The sequence below is a fragment of the Manduca sexta genome, chromosome 28 (assembly GCF_014839805.1).
Source record: "Manduca sexta isolate Smith_Timp_Sample1 chromosome 28, JHU_Msex_v1.0, whole genome shotgun sequence".
NCBI lineage: Eukaryota > Metazoa > Arthropoda > Insecta > Lepidoptera > Sphingidae > Manduca > Manduca sexta.
The window spans coordinates 17188266-17210278 of record NC_051142.1 but is presented as its reverse complement, the minus strand read 5'-3'; the positions used below and the strand labels follow the sequence as shown (position 1 = coordinate 17210278).

Genomic DNA, 22013 nt, shown 5'->3' with positions numbered 1-22013 from the left:
TATTTTGTTTCGTTAATTCTTAGAATGAATCCGAGATAATCTAGTGGGATTGTGTATTGAAACCAGCTTTTATCCGTCAAAGTGTAAGGTGTACTTCCTCATTTACAGTGTTAGTAAACACTTGTATTATATCTTTTTTTTTATCTAGGAGAAATCACAAATGCGGTACTGAAAATTTAAAACATTTATTTACATTTTTTTCTTACAATCTAAGAAATCACGACACTATAAGTAGAAGGCAATCCTTATTCAACGGTTAGGTACTTATCTAACTTCGTATACATTACCAAGTCTAGAAAACTAATCCTAATATATTTATTTGTACAAATTAGACAATTTTATTCTAAAACATACTTTGCATTTAGCAGTACTCGCACACGTTGCTTCGTTAATTTTTTTATTTTTAAATTAAATTGTGCGTTTTTGTTGAAACGAGTTTTACATAAAAAGAAAAATGCTATTCTACATATAAATATAAGCATAGAAATATAGTACATAACGCAATCTAACTACAATAATATCTAATCTTTAGAATAAAAAACAAGATCTTCGGTATAAATTAAAAATAAATAACAAAATATTATACATATCACTAAGGGGCCTTATTCTATATGACAGCGTAAACTCGTAACATGGCCGTGTTACGGTATCTTCGTGAAATTAGCGTGGAATGGTATTTTGAATGCCAATGTTTATTGTCTGCGAGACGATGCGTTACGTCCTTATTATCACCCTTGTGTCATAGAGAATAAGGCCACAGATAACTAGCATCAACTTTTATACCGTGATGCCGTCCATCGGCAATAAATAGAAAAAATTACACATAAACAGTGTCAAAAAAAAATCGTTGGTCTTAGGGGTTGGCAAACAGAGAAGCCGCCTAGGGCCTCGCGCTTGCTAGGGACCTAAAAAAAGAAACAGCCACCTTCGAAATAAAAGATTCCATGTGCATCTGGCATGGATAAAAAATACATTTGATTTACTGCGGGGGTTGGTCTGTGTGTCTGATTCAAATTCATCCACGGTATATTTTTAAGGCAGGTGTTATATTTGTAAGTTTTACTTACATATATTAACGTAAGTTAATTACAATAAATGTACTCATGTTTAGCCTTCAGAACTTCGTAAATTTACACTATAACACACGTAACTTAAAAGTGGCGAAAAATTTTCTACATTACTGTAACCAGCTTACGTATTCCAAAGTTACGCAAGTAAAACTTACGAATCTAGCGCCTGTCCGAAATATTTAAATATAATAATCTTTCCTAATTATGTTAATATAGTGTATCAAAAAAATACATAAAATAAATGAGATTCTACAATAGAGTTAGGACTTAGTGCTGAAAGAACAATGAATAGCTGGTGGGAGAGTCCTTTTACCTTTATATTATGCCTAACCGCTTAGTCCGTTTCATAACGGGGCCTTTTGGGTAGTTACCAAACGTGGTGAAAATATTTAAACTAAGGAAGTAGTTTTATTGCGAATAACCACTGAAGATCGAAATAAATAAAATTCATTCATTAATTCGTTAATGTACAAAGCTGATGAAGGATAATGGTGTTGGTAGAAACAAACCTGCATATTATATAACATTGATCGCATTTTACACTTATTTAACTATCTTAGCCATTTGACCATCAGAGGAGCATGGCCGATGTGGATCATTGTCCAAGGTTGTGTTGAGATCTTCCTGTCTCAGGATTTTATAGCAAATTTTAAATCATAGAAGATATTTAGGTAGGATCATTAAAACACATAGCCACGATTAAAGGTTACGTAAAACCCAGTAGAATGTGTTTTTATGTCGTTAAAATGGCGGTCTTGCCCTTTAATAAAATGATCAAGTGTAATTAGATTAATGCAATTCACGTGGGAAATGCTTAAACAATTCGTCTTTTTTTTTCATCTGAACAAAAAATACAGTGTATGACGAACGACTCCATTTTACAATTGCGTACATCAAGCCACAAAAAACCTTTTCAATAGCCAATTTGATAGAACGTAACTTTATTTACTAGGGACAGTAGGTTGCGTTTGCCCTTTTAGTTCTGTTCCCACCCCCACCACTCGCACGGTCGCGCACAACTTTTGTTTTCTGCCTTCGAACATGAAGAACAGACAGATTCCCGATATAATTAAAGCTATGATACAGAACACGCTGAGTCCTAATTGTACAGCGGCCGTCGAGTACGTCCCGTGGTATACTAGAGATCGTAGGCTTTCCGGCAGTTCTTCTATGCCCTGGAACAAAAATTTGTTTTAGCGCCATCTGGTGGTGTATACTTGAAGGTATGTTGAAGTACAAGGTCACTGATGATTTATAACATCAACTACGTGTAGGCTGCGGCTTCGTTTTACGGTACAAAAAGCCTATCTTTACATATTATTCCAAAGCGAAATTATAATTATAAAAAAGTATTTAAGAAAAAAATATTTTTATACGGGCTAAGTCGCGGACTCGCGATCACAAGCTAGTATAATATGATAGGTCAAGACATGGTTTATATGTATGCAAAATTTTATCGAAAACCATTTAGTACTTATTTTTGGAATTCAATTGTAATAAACAAAACTGTTTGCTGATATCGTTTTTTTATACGTGTATGCCAAGAAGCTTAAAGACGTTGGCAAAATCGTCCCAAAGGACAGAGCGAGTTTGGGAAAAAATAAACTTACCATTTCAATCCAAGCCACCGGCAGGATGAGTCCCTCGTCCAAGTCTTTGAGGACTGTGAAGGTGGAGGATTTTTTGACTTGAATGTTGATCTGGAGACTGAAATAATTGCATTTTATTAGATGATAGTTTTAGTATATAATTAATTAATTGAAATAAAACTTGACTGCCTCGGTGGCGTAGTTGCACTGCATGTGCGGAACGATAACGTTGAGTCCTGGCTTCGAATCCCGGGTCGGGTAAGTGATATTTGGGGTTTTTTGCTCAGTATCAGCCCGGAGTCTGGAATCTGTGCCCGATATGGCGATAGGCTCGCCTCCTATCACATCATGTGATGGAACACACTTGGCGAAAAGTGGGTGCCCTGGTTGCACCTCATATCCCTTCGGGGATAAATGCATGATGTATGTGTGAGTTAAAATAAATCTATTTTCAGGATTTTATCGCACTTTTTTATAATATATAATTTTCTCCCGACGTTTCCAAGCAATTGTAAAATGTAGGTAGGTATTGTAACTTTTATTACTATTTTCGGACGACCAACACCTCAGTCCGCCCTGTGACCATGAAGCCTGCCAGTCTGCGAAACCACCTCTTTTTTAAAGTCGGATTTAAATAGTTTATGGCTATAAAATTAACAAATTTACCTAGATTTCCCGTTAAGAGCAATTCCCAGCGTAGGATGGAAGTCGATGTAAGAGTCGTGCAGCACCGGGTCTGGTTGTAGCCCGGTCACCTCCTCGCGGAGACGAGGATCGCCCAGGTGGAAGTGGGGGAACGACACTAGTGCTGGAGCTCCTGTAAATACATCAATTTGAGGTAAGCGACCTGGATTAGACAATATGCCTTTGGTTCTCCCCTAGGCAAGTCTTTTTCGCTCGGTCTCCACACCAAATGCACACCCATACACGGGGGACATGCCGAGGCCCTAAGCACACAGTTAAGTGTGTATGTCTCTTGGTTGCAAAATTCACATCGAGGTCTATAAGGGCTTCCAAAAATCTCCTTCCCTTCTCCCTTCCGCTCATCCTAATATAGTTCCTTTTCCTTGGATTAAATTTGGCTCAAGGGTAGACCATGTCCCAGATAAACACATAGGCTACTTTTTCCCAGTAATTTGTTTTCTATGGGATATAATTTTTTTTTCTGATTTTTTAAATAATTGTCGCAGGTGTTGTGTCGAGGGGTTATCATCTCTCATCAGTCTACATTCTATTGGATCCCTCTCCACTCCCATCAGGTGTGGTGGAGCTCTTTGCAGTGCCCATGTAAAAAAAATACCTAACTTCACATTTATTATGTTTTGCTTTTACAACCCTCATTTTTGTGAATCAAAGACTATTGGTGCTTACCCATGGTGCAGTCGGTGATGTTAATGACCCCCCGCGGGGGGCAGGTGCCCGTGTCGATCTCGCAGTAGCACTGGTTCGCCGGGTTGTTAGCGGGATCGTCGAAAACGTTCTTAGGCATCCGGTAACGCAGGAGGTGGATTCCGTCCGCAATCTGTTGATATTACTTCGTTGAGTGGAAGGTAATTATAGGCTGTAGGGGGGAAGGGACGTCTGCAGATATCTCAGTGCAACAAGATGCCAGGGCAGTTCCGTATGCGCCGAAAGCTACTGCGGGTTTCGGTTGGTAGGCCAGTGACGGGTATATAGGAGTTGGGGACTCGGTCCAATGCTCGTTCGAATGATGCTATACTCTTGAGTGTCGACATTGAGCCGTAAGACCGGTGAAACCAACATAACCGTTCCACTCACCTCCCAGTGGTGGTAGCGATAACGCGTTTTGTGCACGCGAAAACAAGGTAAGCTACTTTTTCAAATAAAATCTGGAAATAAGTCATCTGAAATTCCATTTGTTCGATATCGACGGGTTTTCTTTGATTTTCCAGGTTGGGAGACTAAGTATATAATTAAGTACCTATTTTTACTAGTTTCCATTCGATAGTTAGGTACTTACCTCCCCACTTGTTCTAATGAAATTCGGCAATAAGTCTTTCGAAATTCTATGTGTTCGATATGGCCGGGTACTATCACTTTGTTTGTTCTGCCGCTAAGCAGCTTCCAAACACTGCCATAAGAAGAATCGTGGACAACTTTTTTAAAATCCATTTTCAGCGTTGAACGTCTATTTCTGACGATTTAGGTAGGTAATCATTGATTTGTGGATTTTTTTTATTGCTTTGTATGACGAGACGAGCTTGCCGTTCGCCTGATGGTAAGCGACACGACCGGCCATAAACATTAGAAACACCATCCAACACCTTGAATTACCAAGTATTGTCTGGTATTCCACTGCATTCGCCATCCTGAGACATGAGATATTAAGTCTTATCGTGTCCAATAGTTACATTAGCTACAATGTATATATGGACCTGCAGTTTTTATGGCTGTATAGACCAATTCTAGAACAATAATAATTGGAAATTAATGAAGTTGAAATACCTCAACATCCTTCTCGTATATGAAGGGAAGTCGGCGACACAACTGCGGATAGAACACGTGGAGCGTCTGCTTCCTATCCAGCAGCGAGGGCGGGAAGATGGACCCGTCTGATGACTCCAGGCTTTAACAATACATATTTAGCATTACTTCTTAGTGTTCTAGAACTCAAAAGTTATAATAGGGTCACTTTGTTGTCCCTCTGTCTGTATGTCAAATTTTTCTCAGGAACGTGTAGAGGTATCAAATTATTTAATATATCAAATACTTAAATTTACGTCTCTTTTGTGACAAAATCAAAGTTGTAAGTCCACGTGATCAAAAGATATGACCGTTTATATCACTACATTGCGATGGTACAAGAGAATCAAAATTTCAAACTTCCCGTTGACCTAGAATCATGAAATTTGTCAAGAAGCAATGTAAAGCTATGTTGTGATAATTGTTACAATGTTCACATCATCAAATAAAACCTCGTGTAGTGACCACTTAGTTTAAATTATTAGCTGGTATCCCTTCTACCACACATAATGTAAGGAATCCGTTGTGTGCCTGGTATTGTTAACTGTGTGTGTGTGTGTGTGTGTTTTTTCTTTTTTGTATTTATGTGTGTGTAGAGAAATATATAGTTTAAATGGTTTTAAACTCAAAGTGCTCGAAGATTCTGCGATTTCAGATCAAAAAACTACAGTTCAAATACCATTGATGTTACGTTCTGAATGGCGCACATATTTTTCACATTATCTATGAGTTCAATAGTTTATCAGCGAACGATACCGACTGACGACCGTTTATCTTCATGTAACATTGTAAAAATTAACAAATATTCTTTTATATGTATTATTAATGTGGTATTAAAGATTTATTCGCTGTATATGTACCAATTAGTTCGTAACAGATAGATTAAAAATCAAGTGTAGACTCGTGAAATACGGAAGTTGACATTTCATTGAAAATCAAGGATAACTTGATTATGTACTTTAATACCAAGGCACATACGACATTTAGAAGTTATTATTTATGAATTATTGTTCGCTTTAACGGTATAGGAAAACATCGCGAGGACACCTAAATACCTAAGACTCCGTAAGAATTTCGAAGGTATGTGAACTAACTAAGGCTTAAACTCTCTCAGTAGTAGAGGAGGTCTGTGCTCACGAGTGGTTAGTATATAATACAGAGCTGGTATTATTATTTTTATTGCAAAAATCAACTGGGCAAGAGCTGTTGTCTGCTTAGTAATATTAGTAATTGCGTTTCTAAGACTGAAATTTGTGTCTAATGTGGGGATAGGTTCGCCTTCATTACATCATAGGACGTAATACATGGCGAAATGTGAGCGCCCCGCATCTCTGCCTAACTCTTCGAGGATAAATGCGTGATGTTTGTTAGTATTGGTTTGTTTGTTCTAAATATGGTTTAGCACCGTGCTTATTCATTCGCCATCAGGTAAATTTCTATTGGTGGACCCTTTTTTATATGCGTCGCACACGGCAAAGTAATCCTATTGCACCTGAAAGTAAGTGGAGTGGTATTCAATAGAGTGTCGACTGACGAGAGATGATTACTCCTTGGCAGTCGACACGATTATGCCGGCTTGTTGGAACCAAATTCCTATAATGTATCTCCTCACCTGTTACACTCAGGGCTGCTCCAGTACGGCAAATGTTCTTCCCCATCGACCTTCTCGAGGATGTTCATCCTGTCCTTGTCGTTTTCTCCACTGTTGATGGTGAACTTCTCCGATAAAGTGCCGTTTTTCTGAAGAATTATGCAGAATAATTTTTTATTGTAGAAATTGATGGTAGAATTGTACTATTTAGCTGGTGGTAGGATATATTTTATGTTTCATTGAACATAAGGTGTTAAAACCCGCCATAATGTCCAATGTAAGTGTGTCGCGATCCGACCAATACCAAACGAAATACCAAACAATTACTTTGTAATTTAAGGTGTTGGATGTTGTTTCTACTGGTAATGGGCGGTCGTATTGCTTATCATCAGGCGAACGGCAAGCTCGTCTCGTCCGCGTCAAAGTTTCAGGGATAAAATTCCTGTTTTATATTTTCCTGGGGTAGAAAGTAGCCTTTAGCACTAAGGAGTAATATACACCTTTTTTTATTAGTAATTAGTAAAAATTTGCAAAATTGGGCCAGTAGTAGCCGAGATTAGCGCGTTCAAACAAACTTTATCTTATATTATGGTAGAGATTTTGACACTCAAATACCTTATACATTTTCATCATGACGTATAAGTAGATACGTCCTATTAGAACAGATTTATTTATAATATTCTTAAATAGACAGAACCGCGAATAAAAGCTAGTCTAAAATAAATTCATACTCACGCTCGCAAGTAGACCGAACTTTTCAAACTTCCACTGACCCACGAAGCTCAGAAATGGCTTTGCCGTGTTGATAATGCTGTCGTCGTATCCCCACAGGAACCTTAAAACATAACGGTATTTTAACCGACTTCAAAAAAGGAAGAGATTTATCAATTCGACGTGTATTTTTTAATGTTTGCTACCTCAGAACTGGGTCATTTATTAACTGATTTGGAAATTCTTTATTATTTGAAAAATTATACTTCCAGATCGGTCTCGTACAGATAGTTACAAATTTGTTCAGTATTTTGGTTTTAAACTGTAACTGGAATACGTATTATGTCGTCAAAGTAAACGAAATTGCGAATTTTATTTCCCTGTAATATTTTCAAGTGTCTCAAATATTTACTCTTTAGTTATCACATTATTGGACAGAATACAAACGCAGTAGTTGCGCTTCTGCCTACCCCTTTAAAAAAAGTAACTTCTCTATGCCTTTCAGAGATAAAATGCGTCAGTGTGTGTCGACAATTTAATTATATCAGTAGCTCTTACACGCAGTTTCATCCGCGTGATATAGTTTTTCCTGAATAAAAGTCCCGATAAATTCTTTTCCGGGATATAAAGTTTACGTCCTTCTCAGGCTCTTCAACTATCTCTGTATCAAAAATCGAAATCCGTTTGGCAGTTTTTGAGTTCATCGCGTTAAGACAAACGCGGTGAGAGACTTTGCTTAATAATATGTAAGGTTTATTTTGGATGACTGGGCCCTTATTCTGTATGATAGTGTAAACGCGTAACGCGGCCGTGTCATGTTATCTTCGAGAAATGTGCGTGGAATGGTATTCTGTAAGACAAATTTCTATAGTCCTAAACATAATGCGTTGTGTTACGTGCTTGTTACGCACTGTCAAAATAACGTGCGGGATAGAGAATAAGGCCCCTGGTTTGGACTCCGCCGTTATCAAGCTGTTAATACATTGTTCTTAAAAAAATATTTATGATTACGTTACTCTTCTGGACCTTGGGTAGTGAGGTCAACGACGATTCCCCAATTCTATAACGTGAAATAATTGAAGACAATCCTGACAAAATGTTCGAATCCAGTACTTTAGGCATCAAATACTTCTAATACGAGGACAAAACGCTTTTAAATATAATGAAGTGAAAAGTATTAAGTAACTACAATTTTCAATTACTTAGCTGTTCAAAGTAATCAATTAGGTATGGTTCTGAGAACGTGGCCCATTTCATTAAGTTTGTTTACCTGTGAACTGGCAGTTTGACGAATGCCTCAGGATGGTCGGACCACTGCAGCCCGGAGTTGAGGGAGAACTGCATCAGAGTGTTGATGTTCATGCTCACTGTCTTGGAGATCACACCCTGAGGACAATAAATAAATAACTTTATGTAATGATTTCTTATGTTTACGCGAATGTAAGAAGACATAAAAATAAAATTATTTTTAGATTTTATCGTGGATTTTTATATGATTTTCTTACGACGTTTCGAGGAATTTGTAGCCTTCTTGGTTACGGGGGTTCGAGAGAGGGGGGAGGGAGGGGTTGTTGAGGCGTTGCTCGTCCGAAAAGTAAACAAAGGATTTAGTTTTTTCGTTCATCATCAATGGGAACAATTCTGTTAACGCCGTCAAAGGTTAATAGTGTAAGCTTACGCCTGTATCTCGAAGTGATAAGTAGAGATATTTGATTCAACCAGCGTTTGCCATCGAGTAGTAATTTATTTACGTATTATTATGTTAGTATATCTTCTTAACTAACTTCAGAAGAAGGAGGAGGATTAAATTTTCTTTTATTTGTTACATAAGAAATCGGTAATTTCTTAACCAATCTGAAAACACTTTTATTATTGGCTTTCTTTTCCCTCACTTTTTTAATGGTATTTTTGTGTTGGATCCATTTTATATTTTTGTTTCACAGCTTGTCGGCCGAAGCCCCAAGACTGCTGACTATAATATAGACGGCGCCCATCTGTTTATAGTTAGGTATATCTTGTTAAATATTATCAGGTGGATGTCATAAGTTATCGAGAATGGAAACGGGGAAGTTACAGATTTTCCTTGAAGTTAGATCACTGGAAATCTATACTATACTGGCGAATCGATCGCATTCTAGCGATTGCCTTCAAAATATCGACATTAATGTTTCATTTGCACTATACGTATTAAAATTGACGTTACATTAAGGTTGGTCTCGTGTTTCTAGAAATAAATTAACAATTTTTTCTAAGAATACTCTAACTAAGCTAAAATTTACATTCCCAGAACTAGCCGTCATGCTTTAAATTTATAGCTGTCTTCTCCCAATTTAATAAAGTATTGACAAACTAAATACACTTACCAGTAACGGCAGATTCGGCACGTAGATCTGATCGAACTGTGCACCGACCGTCCTGTCCGGGAGGAATTTGAAATGACTGCGCTCTTGGAACGTTATTCTGTCATTTTGGAAGTTTACGTTTACTCGTTCTAAGTCTTGCCTGAAACAAAGGTTGGATTAAAGATTATTGATAGGCCCCTTGTGTAGTGGTAGTGGTGAGATATATTTTATATCCGCCTGGAAAGCGACCACCGTATCCAAGGTATTAAAAATCCGCCAGGGCTTACGACAGTGAGTTGCGTTCCGGGATCAGCTTGTGTATATCCGGTTCTAACAGGCCGGCATAATTGTGTCGACTGCCGAGGGGTAATCATCTCACATGAGTCATCATTCTATTGGATATTACTCCACTTACCATCAGATGGAGTGGGGTCACATTGCCGTTGCAAGTATAAAAAAAAAGTTCGTTCCGTAACAGCGCTTGCACTGCTGCTCGACGGTAGAAATAGTTAGAGACTTTCCCGCCCTCACACCCACCACTACAACTCCTGTAAGCCAGGATCAGCAGTGGCACGCATTTTATGACACCGAGCGGTGAAGCTCGGCGAGCTTGAAGTCTCAGGGAATACGAATCTGTCTATATTCCGCACAGAAATTAATCAAATAGAAAGATGGTAATATTAATTGTCCACTTCTCTCCATAGTAAAGCGGGACCCAAAATTATGAACTAAGAAGGTATTTTAATGTCCGTTTTAAAGAACCACGGATAAAAAGTAAACAGAAGGATTCTATCATGGTAGAAACAGGTAGTAAGATGCTACCTAGTCGTGCCTATAGCTTTCTTTACAAACTAGCTTATAGAATATATAGGTACTGCCTCTTTTTGGCATATCACCAGATTTTAACACTATTTGATTATATTACTATTTGACTATTATTATATTTGACTACATAATACTCAGACATATAGATTTAAATCCGATGACCTAATTTCCACATTTGTTTACTATAATTAACTTCTAATTGCGACGTGCCTAATGTTTATGCCTATAATAATGGTCGAAAGTACAAATATTCTCGGTTATGCTTGTATAGATTTCTAGCTGGGATACATATAAAAAAACCTTATCGGTGTCCTTTTCAGGTGTTCTAGCTTACCCCGTACCCATGAAAATTTCATCAAAATCAGTTTAGATAATTAGTTAACCAATAATCACCTACAATGATTCCATCAACATATTATTTCAAGCAGGCTCAGATTAAAAAATTTACATAGTTTAAAATAAAATTTAATTTCATATAAAAATAAACCAACAAGAATGAAATCAGAATTTGCACAATAATATTCTATGATTAGTATAACAATTTATGCCCATTGTGTGGTTATATTATTTAATTGTGTCCTAACAATAATAATTATTATTAAATTGATCATATCGTATCATATCTTATTCACTTCTATTCTTTCCTCATGATAAAAGTATTGTTCGTAAGCAGTTCTAATGACGCAAACTTAAATACATTAAAATGTTCTATTCCTTAAGTATTAATATTCACTTTCATGTAATTTTCGCTTTCCTATTATTATTTATTAATCCTTGTTCTAGTATTGTACGTAAGGAGTTGTGGTAATGACGCAAACTTATAGATATAACATATATCATTACTTAATAATTATTAATGACAATATATATATAGTTACTATTCATTTGTGGTAAGTATCGGCCTATTTAAATAATTACACGATTGGCTGTCGTGGGGAAAACATGATCAAAAATAGACGCTATCTGCAAACTGATATCGATATCAATAATAAAAAATATTCCCGTCGAATTCATAACCTCCTTTTTGAAGTCGGTTAATAAGTAACTAAATAAAAAGACGAGCGTGTAGCTCTGACACTAAGCACCAGGATTTATAAAAATAAAGTAAATGGGAGTAACAATGTTCCATTCTACCGCGCTAAATGGAGACGCCGGCGATCTGACCCAAACGACGACATTAATCTGACCATTCGCCGTGAGACAGTAAGACCAATACCCCCCCAAATAGTCTTCTGTGTATTAAGGACAGTTGCGGGGTTCTTCTGACGGAAGTTTCTAAGTTGTTAGCAGCCGCTCTTGAGCAGTGCCGCCTAGTGCGGCTGGTCTACACTCAACAAGACCGCAGTTCCGTCCTCGCCGCCGAGGATCTCGCCGCGTTTCCCCTCCCGACCTTTCTAACAGTTTCGCCCCGCGTACCCTCAAATGCAGTAAGGGATAGATTGTTTAGTACGCTCATCCCATAATTGCTGATGTCTCATGCTGTCTCAGTGGCCATCCAGTACAGAGACTCGCACCCGGTAGTGGGTTGCCTAGCATAGTCAGTTAATTGTCAAGGGTTGCGGGCATCTATAGCGCTCACCCAAAGGTCCGGTGTTTGTATAAGCTGACCTTTGATAGGCTAATAAAGGTATGACGCATAAAAAAAAGTTACAACTGTCCTGCTCTGACACAGATCGTTACTATAACTCTTGTAAAAGATGATAGTGGCACATATTTTTTGATGCCAAGTGGCTTTGACGAGTTTCTAAAAGTACTGATCTATCTTTGTGTTATGAATGAGGGGTTTATTCAACAGATACATAACGACTTAGTATTGTAAATCAAAACAATAATAAGAAGCAATTAATAAATAAATAAAGCAGGAAGCGTGCATGTTTGTGGAAGATAAGCTTAGACTATTAGTGAACCTTATCGAAAATGTTGCAGCAATAATTTAAACAATGTCAGATGGCGGCCGTGTAACCTATTTGTGGGATCTATTAATTGTGAAATCAGTATAAAATTAGAGACCGTTAAGATATGCGTCTGATGTAAGCGTCGAATGCCAGTTTCATTGGTGATTTTTTTTCTACCAGGGATACCAGACTTCAGGTTTCCGTGGGTTTTCTGAGATTCGAAAATGTCAGGATTTTTAGGAATTAATGAAATACCTACCTCCGCGCTGTCACCGTAGAGAGACGGGCAACAAAATTACTTTTAAATTTTTGTTAACATCGCGCGCGTTCACGCCAATATTGGTAGGACATTTTTATAGAAATCAGGCTATTTATCAGGATTTCCCTGTGAGATACCTATCGGGTAACTTTACTCGCAATGAGTATTTTTGACCACATATCTGTGCCAGAACACGCAGTTCCCAGTTGTATAGCATTTATTGACGTGTCTCGTCGTCAGCTACTTACCTTTTTATTATATGGGAAACATACAATAATTTAACTCTCATAGACTAGTTAAGATAATTAAAATACAGAAGTCATAGTTTCCACTAGTGTAGTACAGTAGATATTATTGTTAAAAGTTGTTAATCACTAACAACTTTTATTTACGTTGTTTTTATGAGACCGACTATTGTCACGGCGTTTTTAGTAACACGGATAGTTGATACGGGTATAACGTGGCTTTAAAGTGATTATCAAGAGGTCACTTAAGTTTGTCTAATAAACATTATAATAAATACTTTAGATGTATATTTGGGAATTAGACTAAGATATTTCGATAAAGAATTATGTTAAAACAGTTTCTGTAGTCCATTGCAGTATTGCACCTTCTTTCGCCGAGACACCTAGCGATCCGAACTAATTGCCTAATAAACACTTCGCTCAGTCTCGTTGAGATGTTATTTTGGAATCACCGGTCTTCGATACAGGGTTATGTCGTTTAGTAAAAGAATAACATCGCTATTTGCCATCGGAATGATTGGAACGTTAGCCGGTTAACATGACATTACGCGTGTCACGGAAAAATAACCTTATTATGAAATAAATAATAAGGTTATATTCCCGTGACACGCGTAATGTCATGTAACTGTCATGTAGTTGTCATGTTTGCCGGCTAACATGTCAAGCATTGAGTGGGGGAGACCGCCGCGCTGGGCCGAGTTCCATCTATATACCAACAATACCGTCAATACCCTACGGTGGCCCTACACTCATTAAACGATTACCGAATGTTTAAAAACTACGATAATCGATTCATAGAGGTAAAAATATATTTAGGAGCCTTCCAGCAATTTAATGTGTAGAGGTAGGGCTAGATGAGGTACCAGGCCGTCGCTCCACGGGCGATATAATGCACAATACATGACGACTAACGTGTGGAAGCGACGGTGCAAAGTTCTGCAGATAACCCATTTGATTCGTCGCCTACGTGAGACAAAACATAACAGTCGACTTTCCCGGTCCTTTGTAACATTTTAAACAAAGTTAAATTTAATTATTCTTTAGTCCATCAGTTGTTCAAGCAGAAGTTTCCAATGGAATAGATCAGAAAACTTCTTACGTTTATTAAACTAATTGGTATACGGTGCATTGGCAATTAAACTCTTATGGTAGAGGAGGCCTATGCCCAGCAGTGGTTCAGTATATAATATAGGGTTGGAATTATTATTTGAAAATATGCTGTCGGATGTTGTGGTTATTCTAGTAATTATGTCACATCAAATAGCATCACACTTCGTTCTTCGAAGTCATAAACAAAATCAAAACATCTTCACTCATTTCATAATCAACCAACAAGTTATATTCATTAATTAGTTCATTAGTCAACATTCATTCATGTTTACATACAAAAGTATTACACACGAAGAGATTTTACTCTGACGTATGTTCCGTGCAAACCATATTACGGTGACGTTGACGATTCGAACTTCGGATTCGATAATCGTGGAATTTAGCGTGACGTTCAAATGTATTTACTTCATGTAAACACAAACTTGACGCAACAAACTTACGTTATCTGTTAGACATAACATTAATCAGATGTTTATCAAGTGGTGGAGCAAGTAGCTCGTCTGAGAGTTATGGTAATTAATTCTTTATTAGCAGCATAATAATATAATATCAGTTCTGTATTATATACTGTCCCATTGCTGGTCACGGGCCTTTTCTATTACTGACAGGGATAAGGCCTTAGTTCACCACGCTGGCCAAGTGCGGATTGGTAGACTTCACACACCCTCAAAATTCCTATAAAGAACTTCTCAGGTATGCAGGTTTCCTCACGATAGTTTTCTTGACCGTTAAAGCGAGCGATAATTCACAAAGAATTCACACATAATTTAAGAAAAGTCAATGGTGTGTGCCCTTCGGATTCGAACCTGCGGACATTCGTCTCGGCAGTCCGGTCCACACCCAAGGCTTTCGCCGCTTTTTCTTAGTAGCATGACTGACCAGAAATTTGTTCTCAATTCTGATGGCTTCATTGTACTAATCACTAATTAGGATTCGTATTTTAAATCTCACAACGCTAAGTAAGTATCTATAATACTTAGGATATACTTTCAATTTCAATAAGACAGTGATTACAATGTTTTAAGTATTTAAAATGGACTTGCACTTAGCAACGAAGAGCTTTCGTTAGCGTAGTAAAAGTCATTGTTTTATCTGTGGAAGTAAAGTAAATATTTATAGTATTAATTATTTCTTAACGCTATTGTTTTAATTATTTTTAATATTGGAATGATTGTGTTTTGTTTTCGTTTATTGTAGTCTAACCTTTGTTTTGGCTAGAGTATTATGTAGGTACATTTTAAAGTTTAAAAAATATTCTAGATGTTTAAACCAGATGCTGTTTTTAAAAAATATGTTAAACATTGTTACCTATAGACTAAAATTATAATATATAGGCAAGCACGTATTACTGCGAAAATTATAAACAGCGATCAGACACCGATGCTCATTTTTGCAATTAGGAAGTTCCTTATAGGTAGTCTCAATAATTCAACAAAAGAAGGTAATCAAATTCCTGGCAGGCGGGGAGAGGGTCGACAGCCGACCACTCTGAGTACATCCATGCACAAGAATCATATTCGTATATTTTATTGACGCCGTCAAAAGAAGGCGACTACAAGTAAAAAAATGTGAAGTCTCAATTTCCCCTTACGCTTTGGCGACAAACAAAATATTGTTATACGAGTGAATCACTGAGTGATTCCACTGCACCTGATGGTAAGTAGTTACCATATAGAGTATCAATTGGCGAAAAATAATTGTCAACACCATTTAGCCGGACTGTTCGAGACTTGAAAATTTTTGATTGCCATTAATAGCAAGACGAGCATGCCCCTCGCCTGATGGTAAGCGATACGACTGTTCATAAACAAAGTACTGCGTGGAACTCCACTGGACACCCTGAGACTGAATACGTCTAATAATACCCAGTCATTACACTAGCTAGAATGTCCTTCAAATCGAAACAACAGCGGATATCCATTGCTACTTAATTGCAATACTTACGAGTACGCGTACGGCCCGACCTCCTGCACATGGAGCCGCTCGTCCAGCCCGAGCCGCACTCGGTCCCAATTGGTGTAGTTGAACAGCCTCACCTTCATCAAGGGCTGCACGTTCGGGTGCTGCCATATTGAGTACGCTATGGAGTTGTTTCGGATCACCATGCTCTGTGAAGGAGAAACAATATCTGACTGACAGAAACTTGATACAAAAATCACAAAAACTTGTGCATTATTCTCGATCAAGTCTTCTATAATACTAGTGTTCTGAGCTGAAGAAACTATTTGGTAGACAAGCATAGAGCTGGCAATTCATAACATACTTTTGTTGGTGGACTTTTTTATCATGACAATGTAAACTGGACCTTATGAACATATAGTCCAAATATAATTTTGACCAATGAGTTACCGGTAAGATTGAAGTTTTTAATGCCAGCCTAACGCTGGGCTTGTAACCAGTGGCGGCCTTGAGCGACGCGAGACCTCAGGCAAAAGCAAAAAAAGTATCCTGATTTTAAAAGTTTTGTTGGTAAGATCGTAATAAAAGGCCCTCCAAAGCACCGCGCGAGGCCCCTGTAAGCGCGAGGCCACGGAAGGTTGCCTGGTCCGTCTGTCTCTAAGGCCGGCACTGCTTATGGCTTTTTTGTCTGATTGGGTTTATACTTGGACTAGACTGTATTATTGTCATTGAAAATCTGACTATAACTTACCGATAACACAGCATCATTGATTGTGTTGGTAAAGCAGAAGCATATCGTGCCGATTAAACTGAGCACGAAGGTTGCTGTGAGTATCACTAGTGCTGGAACAAGCAGACACTCATTATGACATCTACTTAGTACTTCTTTCTTATGTGAGAGTTCGCCGGAGTACCTACCTATTGGTTTGCCTTTTTGTTACACTAAGCAGTAGAAGCCAGACCATTAGCATTACGAATTGCTGTTGTTTTTTACTTCGACCTGGTAATATCCCATGTCGATTTTATTGGCCAAGTATTGTATTTTTAATGTGCTGCGAAAGCTATTCAGTTTACAATCGGCCGCGTTCTTGATCCTTCTTTGAAGGATTTAGCTGTAGAAAATCATCTTAGAAATATCGTTACAGTTTTGTTCGACCTAAGAATGAAACCCACGTCCATCTATGATATACGCTGTCACTAGATCAAAGATGCAGTCTGTTGTATTGAAAGGCTATCGAAATTCTCACTGACATTTGTTAGTATGCACTATGCAGATGTCCTTAACAATTTCAAGAATATTAATTCCCCAGGAGATATATTTCTATAAGCTGTTAACTTTGTTACCTACTGATGAAATGAAAACAAAATTACCATACATCGTAAACTATCGTCGAGCGAAAGATCACAAACATTTAAGATAAAATATACTTGAAAGTATATTTTCGACCTCTGATATGAATCGTATGATTATGTTTACATAAATAATAATTACTTATATGTATAAACACAGAATCTGATAATAATACTTAAATTGTTTAAATTAAAAGATATTCGGGGTTAATGTCAAGCAATGTTAGGGGTGAGAAGTGACCTTGCTGTAGTAGTAGTCGATATTTTTGACGTTTCTTATCTGAACGGGGTTTTTCTATTTTCTGCTTTATTACGGCTAGCATAGAATTTAATTTAGCTCTTTCTAGTTTTTTTGCCTACATATAAGATAGACAATCCACAAAATCCGGTGAGTTTAAAATGTGAGTTTTACACTGAGTTCCATAAATACCAGAGTTAAACGCAGAGATTTGGAAAAATTAATTTCTTAATGCGGTAACTTTTTAGTGTCGTTTTTTGGTCAAATAATTTTACCGGTATTACGTGGTATTCAAACACAATATATCTAGGTAGTCTTGAAAAAAATTTAAAAAATATATATTTGTAAAAAGAACAGTTTTATTTTTAAAAAGTTAGTTTGAAGACTGGCCGTTACGTGTACCTACCAAAGTTTATCATTCGACTCCCCATGAGTTATTACTGTCTATCTTGATGATACGCAGTAAAAGTATGTAATATTTCGTACGTGTTATTATTTTGGCGGTTTTATCTTGTTTTCATAGCAATAGAAGACTGCGTTGTCAGTGACGGTGTGTTTTTTTCGAATGCATGATGCCAATGGACTTCACAGTCCAAGGGATTTAACTAAAATGCGTTTAAACATTTCTTAACGAAAAGAATATAGACAAATGTATGGGAATGATATATCCTATCGATAATATTATCGCATGTCATTCTTATACATAACGTTAGCGTTAACGATTGTAGTAACGCATTTTGGCTATTGATCCAGATATGTTGGTTAACCATTTATTCAATTTCTTTATTTATCTCTATGTTCGGTTATGGTTGCCTGAATTATGTCCGTCTAATTTAATGGCAGTACAGTGGCTAACTCTTGGCCGCAGTTTCTCAGAAACAACGGAAGGGGTGTGTTCATTGGATGTTTTGCAATGGGGCATCGATATATATGTACTGCGTACTAGATTTGGCGTTCCAAACATTCACTGTGTTTAATTGAATTGAACTGTAATCCATTCAAACTGACTTTAGTATAATCAATATTGACAGCTTGTGGTTTTGTACGGAGTGGCGCTCATGATATAAGAACTCGAGTCTAAGTGTAAACTTGGAAACCTGAACAAATAGTTTATATGGACGTTCGTGTCTATAGAATATACGTCAATGTGCAAATGCGAAAGTTTAGATGGATGTTTGTTAGTCAAACATGTCAGAACTGCTCAACGAATTAAGATTGAATTAGGCACAAAGAAAGGGCATAGTATTTTATTCTGAAATAGCATATAAGCTACCAAAGAAAATATATATCGGTACTTTTATCCTGGAAAAACATTTTCGTATCGTCCGAGCCTTGAGCAAAATCAATCATAAATTCATTAGTCTATAATCTTATGACACTTACAAACATAAAACAATATAGTGTTTGTTCCTACTGTTATTCCAAACAGCAGTTCATGTTTTAGTTTAAGTTAACTCATAAGAGTAGGTACCGCTTTTGGATTTGGATGTAATTGGCATTCAGATACTGTCCTAAACTCCTGAATAAATATATCGGCTATATTTATCTCCAAGTAGAAAGCTGGCGATGCGTACTCGCACCGATTCCCAGCTGTGGACCATATAGGAAACAAGCCATGTGGCACTCTTTGATACTTTCTCCTTCTTCTTCTCAGTCGTACAATCCTTGCGGAATGGTCGTAGTCGTGATCGTCTGAAAAATTTATTACGACTTTTGCGAAACTTCTCCATCTCTATCTATTCAAGGTGCTTCATGTACATTCACTAAGGGAACATTTTCTCCAACCCCATTAGACATAAACTTATATTTCAAGTTTAACACATCACTTTCGACAGAAATAAACGTACCTATGTGTTAAAATTGTAACGTCCATTTTGTGGATACTATTCCAGTATCACATTAATATTCACCTCGTTGTAACAGGAACACAAATTGAGACCTAATCGACCTGGTCTAGACTACACTATCATTCAATTGACCCACGTACTTGTTAATGTTATTCAACGAAACACTGTAGGGGTGTTTGTTTATGCATATTAATGTGTCTAGAGACTGTCTGCGTAGGGATTTCTGTAGCAAAGAAAGACTAGCATGTGTGTAATGCTGCAGATTGTCCACTGCTAAACATGAGCCTCCACTAAAGATTTCCAGATCGATGAATAAACAGAAGCAACCTGCATCTAGCGGCCTCCTGCACCTTTTAGTAGGTCATCAGTCCACCTCGCGGGTGGACGTTCGACGCTGCGCTTGTCAGGTCGTGGCCTCCACTCCAAAGATCTGCCCATTGCCACTTCAGTTTGCTAATCCGATGGGCTATGTCGGTGACTTTCGTTCTTCTACGAATCCCGTTGTTTTCGATTCGATCACGTAGAAAATAAAACTCTTGTTCTTACACGGATTTCCTCATTTCCGCTTCGATCACGTAGAAAAAAAAGAGTTCTATTTCTCATAAACTCCTAATCAGAATCGTATATGCGCTACTGGTCTGAAGGCTATACACGGGTAGAGTAAATAGCAGAGTAGTAAAGTTTAGTACAAACTATGCTACTAACTATATTGGTATACCAAAGTAAAAACAAATGGTAGTCAGAGCTGAATCGAATTTATAAAAACTGGTAACAATTGGAACTGGTAAAGTAATACGCGTGTTGACTCAACTATTTATTGTACTCGTGTTCACGGGGATGAAATAAAAGAAATGTTGAAAAGAGAGGAGAGGGACGAAGATGCTTAGCCGTCGGCAAGCACTCGTTATTACGAATGCACAAAGTTGCACAGGCAGAGTGGTATCCTGATGGTAGGATATCTGCACTTTTCATAAACTCCTATAAAAAAATCATGGATGCGCTACTGGACCTTTATAATGATAGACCTGTATTATATACTGTCCCACTGCTGGGCACGGGTTTCCTCTACTACTAAGAGGGATTAGGCCTTAGTCCACTAGAACTTTCAGTAATTACACCTTTAAACGCTAAAGATGCATCTATGACTTGGTATTGTGTTAAAGGAAGATGGAGATCCCATAGAAATTCAACTATGGTGTAGGAAACTTGATAGTTGGCCGATTTATGTAAAAAAACATGTTTGTGCGTTATCCCTACAGGTATTCCCCGAATTTAAACCACAAGCGATATTAGTCAATGTTATTATGCTATGTAAATGCACATAAAATATTCGTCTCAGACATTAGGTTATATTCGATATTATCTAAGTTCGCAGCTCTTAAATCATTTTGTTGCGTCGTTATCACAGATCTGACATGTTGTATAAACAATAACTATATAATATATTATTTGTATAAGGAAAGTTATAGATCGGAGCAGCTTGGGCGGTAACTATGACATCTCACATACACGTGGTTTCCCTGAGATAGGAAACAATGAATTGCTCAAAGTCGCTGATGATAAGGTCCTGGACACTAATATAGTTATGATATTGTAAAACATTTTGCTATATTTTACTCTGCAATTATTAACTTATTTGACGAATGAAAATAACGAGGTTACTATCTCATACAATTAAAATAGAAGCCATAGGTATTATTATTATTAAGGGTATAGGTACAAAATACTTACATGTATAATATTTTTTTCCAGACTGTTTCCCCCAACATAAAGCGGACCACTGGTTTTTAACACCTGAACACGTAAATTGTCCCCTGCCGCATGTTGCACACCCCTGGATATTTCCCACCATTGTATCTTCTCTAATTAAAATTTTACCCACTCCATTATGAGGTGCGATAATGACAAGTTTTTCTTCATTTCCTTTCGGCAGCATTGGCACCGAAGGTATCATTTTGTCGTTGTTTACTTGATCCATTTTTTAAGTTCTAATAGGATATTTTTTTAAAAGAAAATCACGCGTTCATTGTTTTTTTAATCCTGTGAGTTTTATGGATATTTACTTTTTTAAGACTAAAAGTCCTCCGTTGCTATTATTATTTTTAAAATTAGAATAATATATTTTTCAAAACAGAAGAAACGTTTTATCACATTAAAAAATATTATAAGTGCCAGTATTTTAAATTAATTTTAAGTGTTTACGAAAAATAATATTTTTTGTTTTTATTTATGACAGTATTTTAAAAGTCGAATCACTGAAACAAACACAGATTATATCGACTTTAGTGCACTTTCGCGGTATTGGGGACAATACGCGCCAACCGCTTGATAGCAACTGACGAGTAACTGACTGCTCGTGGGTCAAGCGGTCTGGCTTATCAGGAGTATTTTTTTTTACTTGATGTCATTAAATAGGTTATCGTTACTTTACGTGATTTTACAAGATGAACAAGATTTTTCTATGTCATTAATAATATAATAAATGATCAAAGGTTATAAGTTTTTAAATGAGTTCGTTGCAAGGAAATATATATTTTTTTATTTTAACTTTAAAAAAC

General features: G+C 37.1%; 1 protein-coding gene across 1 annotated transcript; it reads right to left on the bottom strand.

Moving 5' to 3' along the window:
• Positions 1–169: 169 nt before the first annotated feature.
• On the bottom strand, positions 170–21606 carry LOC115456168 (scavenger receptor class B member 1). Its single transcript, XM_030185109.1, has 12 exons — positions 21187–21606; positions 16772–16863; positions 16066–16229; positions 9809–9947; positions 8716–8831; positions 7470–7569; positions 6756–6883; positions 5126–5246; positions 4031–4181; positions 3326–3476; positions 2681–2777; positions 170–2245 (listed from the first exon to the last, which is right to left on the bottom strand). The coding sequence occupies exons 1-12, from the start codon at positions 21431–21433 to the stop codon at positions 2012–2014; spliced, it is 1740 nt and encodes a 579-aa protein (XP_030040969.1). The 5' UTR covers positions 21434–21606; the 3' UTR covers positions 170–2011.
• Positions 21607–22013: the final 407 nt, after the last annotated feature.

Coding starts and splice junctions, on each gene's coding strand:
- LOC115456168 (XM_030185109.1), bottom strand. CDS start 21,433: ATGGATCAAGTAAACAACGACAAAATGATACCTTCGGTGCCAATGCTG. Junction 5,247..6,755: donor AGCAGCCCTGAGTGTAACAG/GTGAGGAGATAC, acceptor GTATTGTTAAAG/CCTGGAGTCATCAGACGGGT. Junction 2,778..3,325: donor GCTCTTAACGGGAAATCTAG/GTAAATTTGTTA, acceptor CAATTATTTCAG/TCTCCAGATCAACATTCAAG.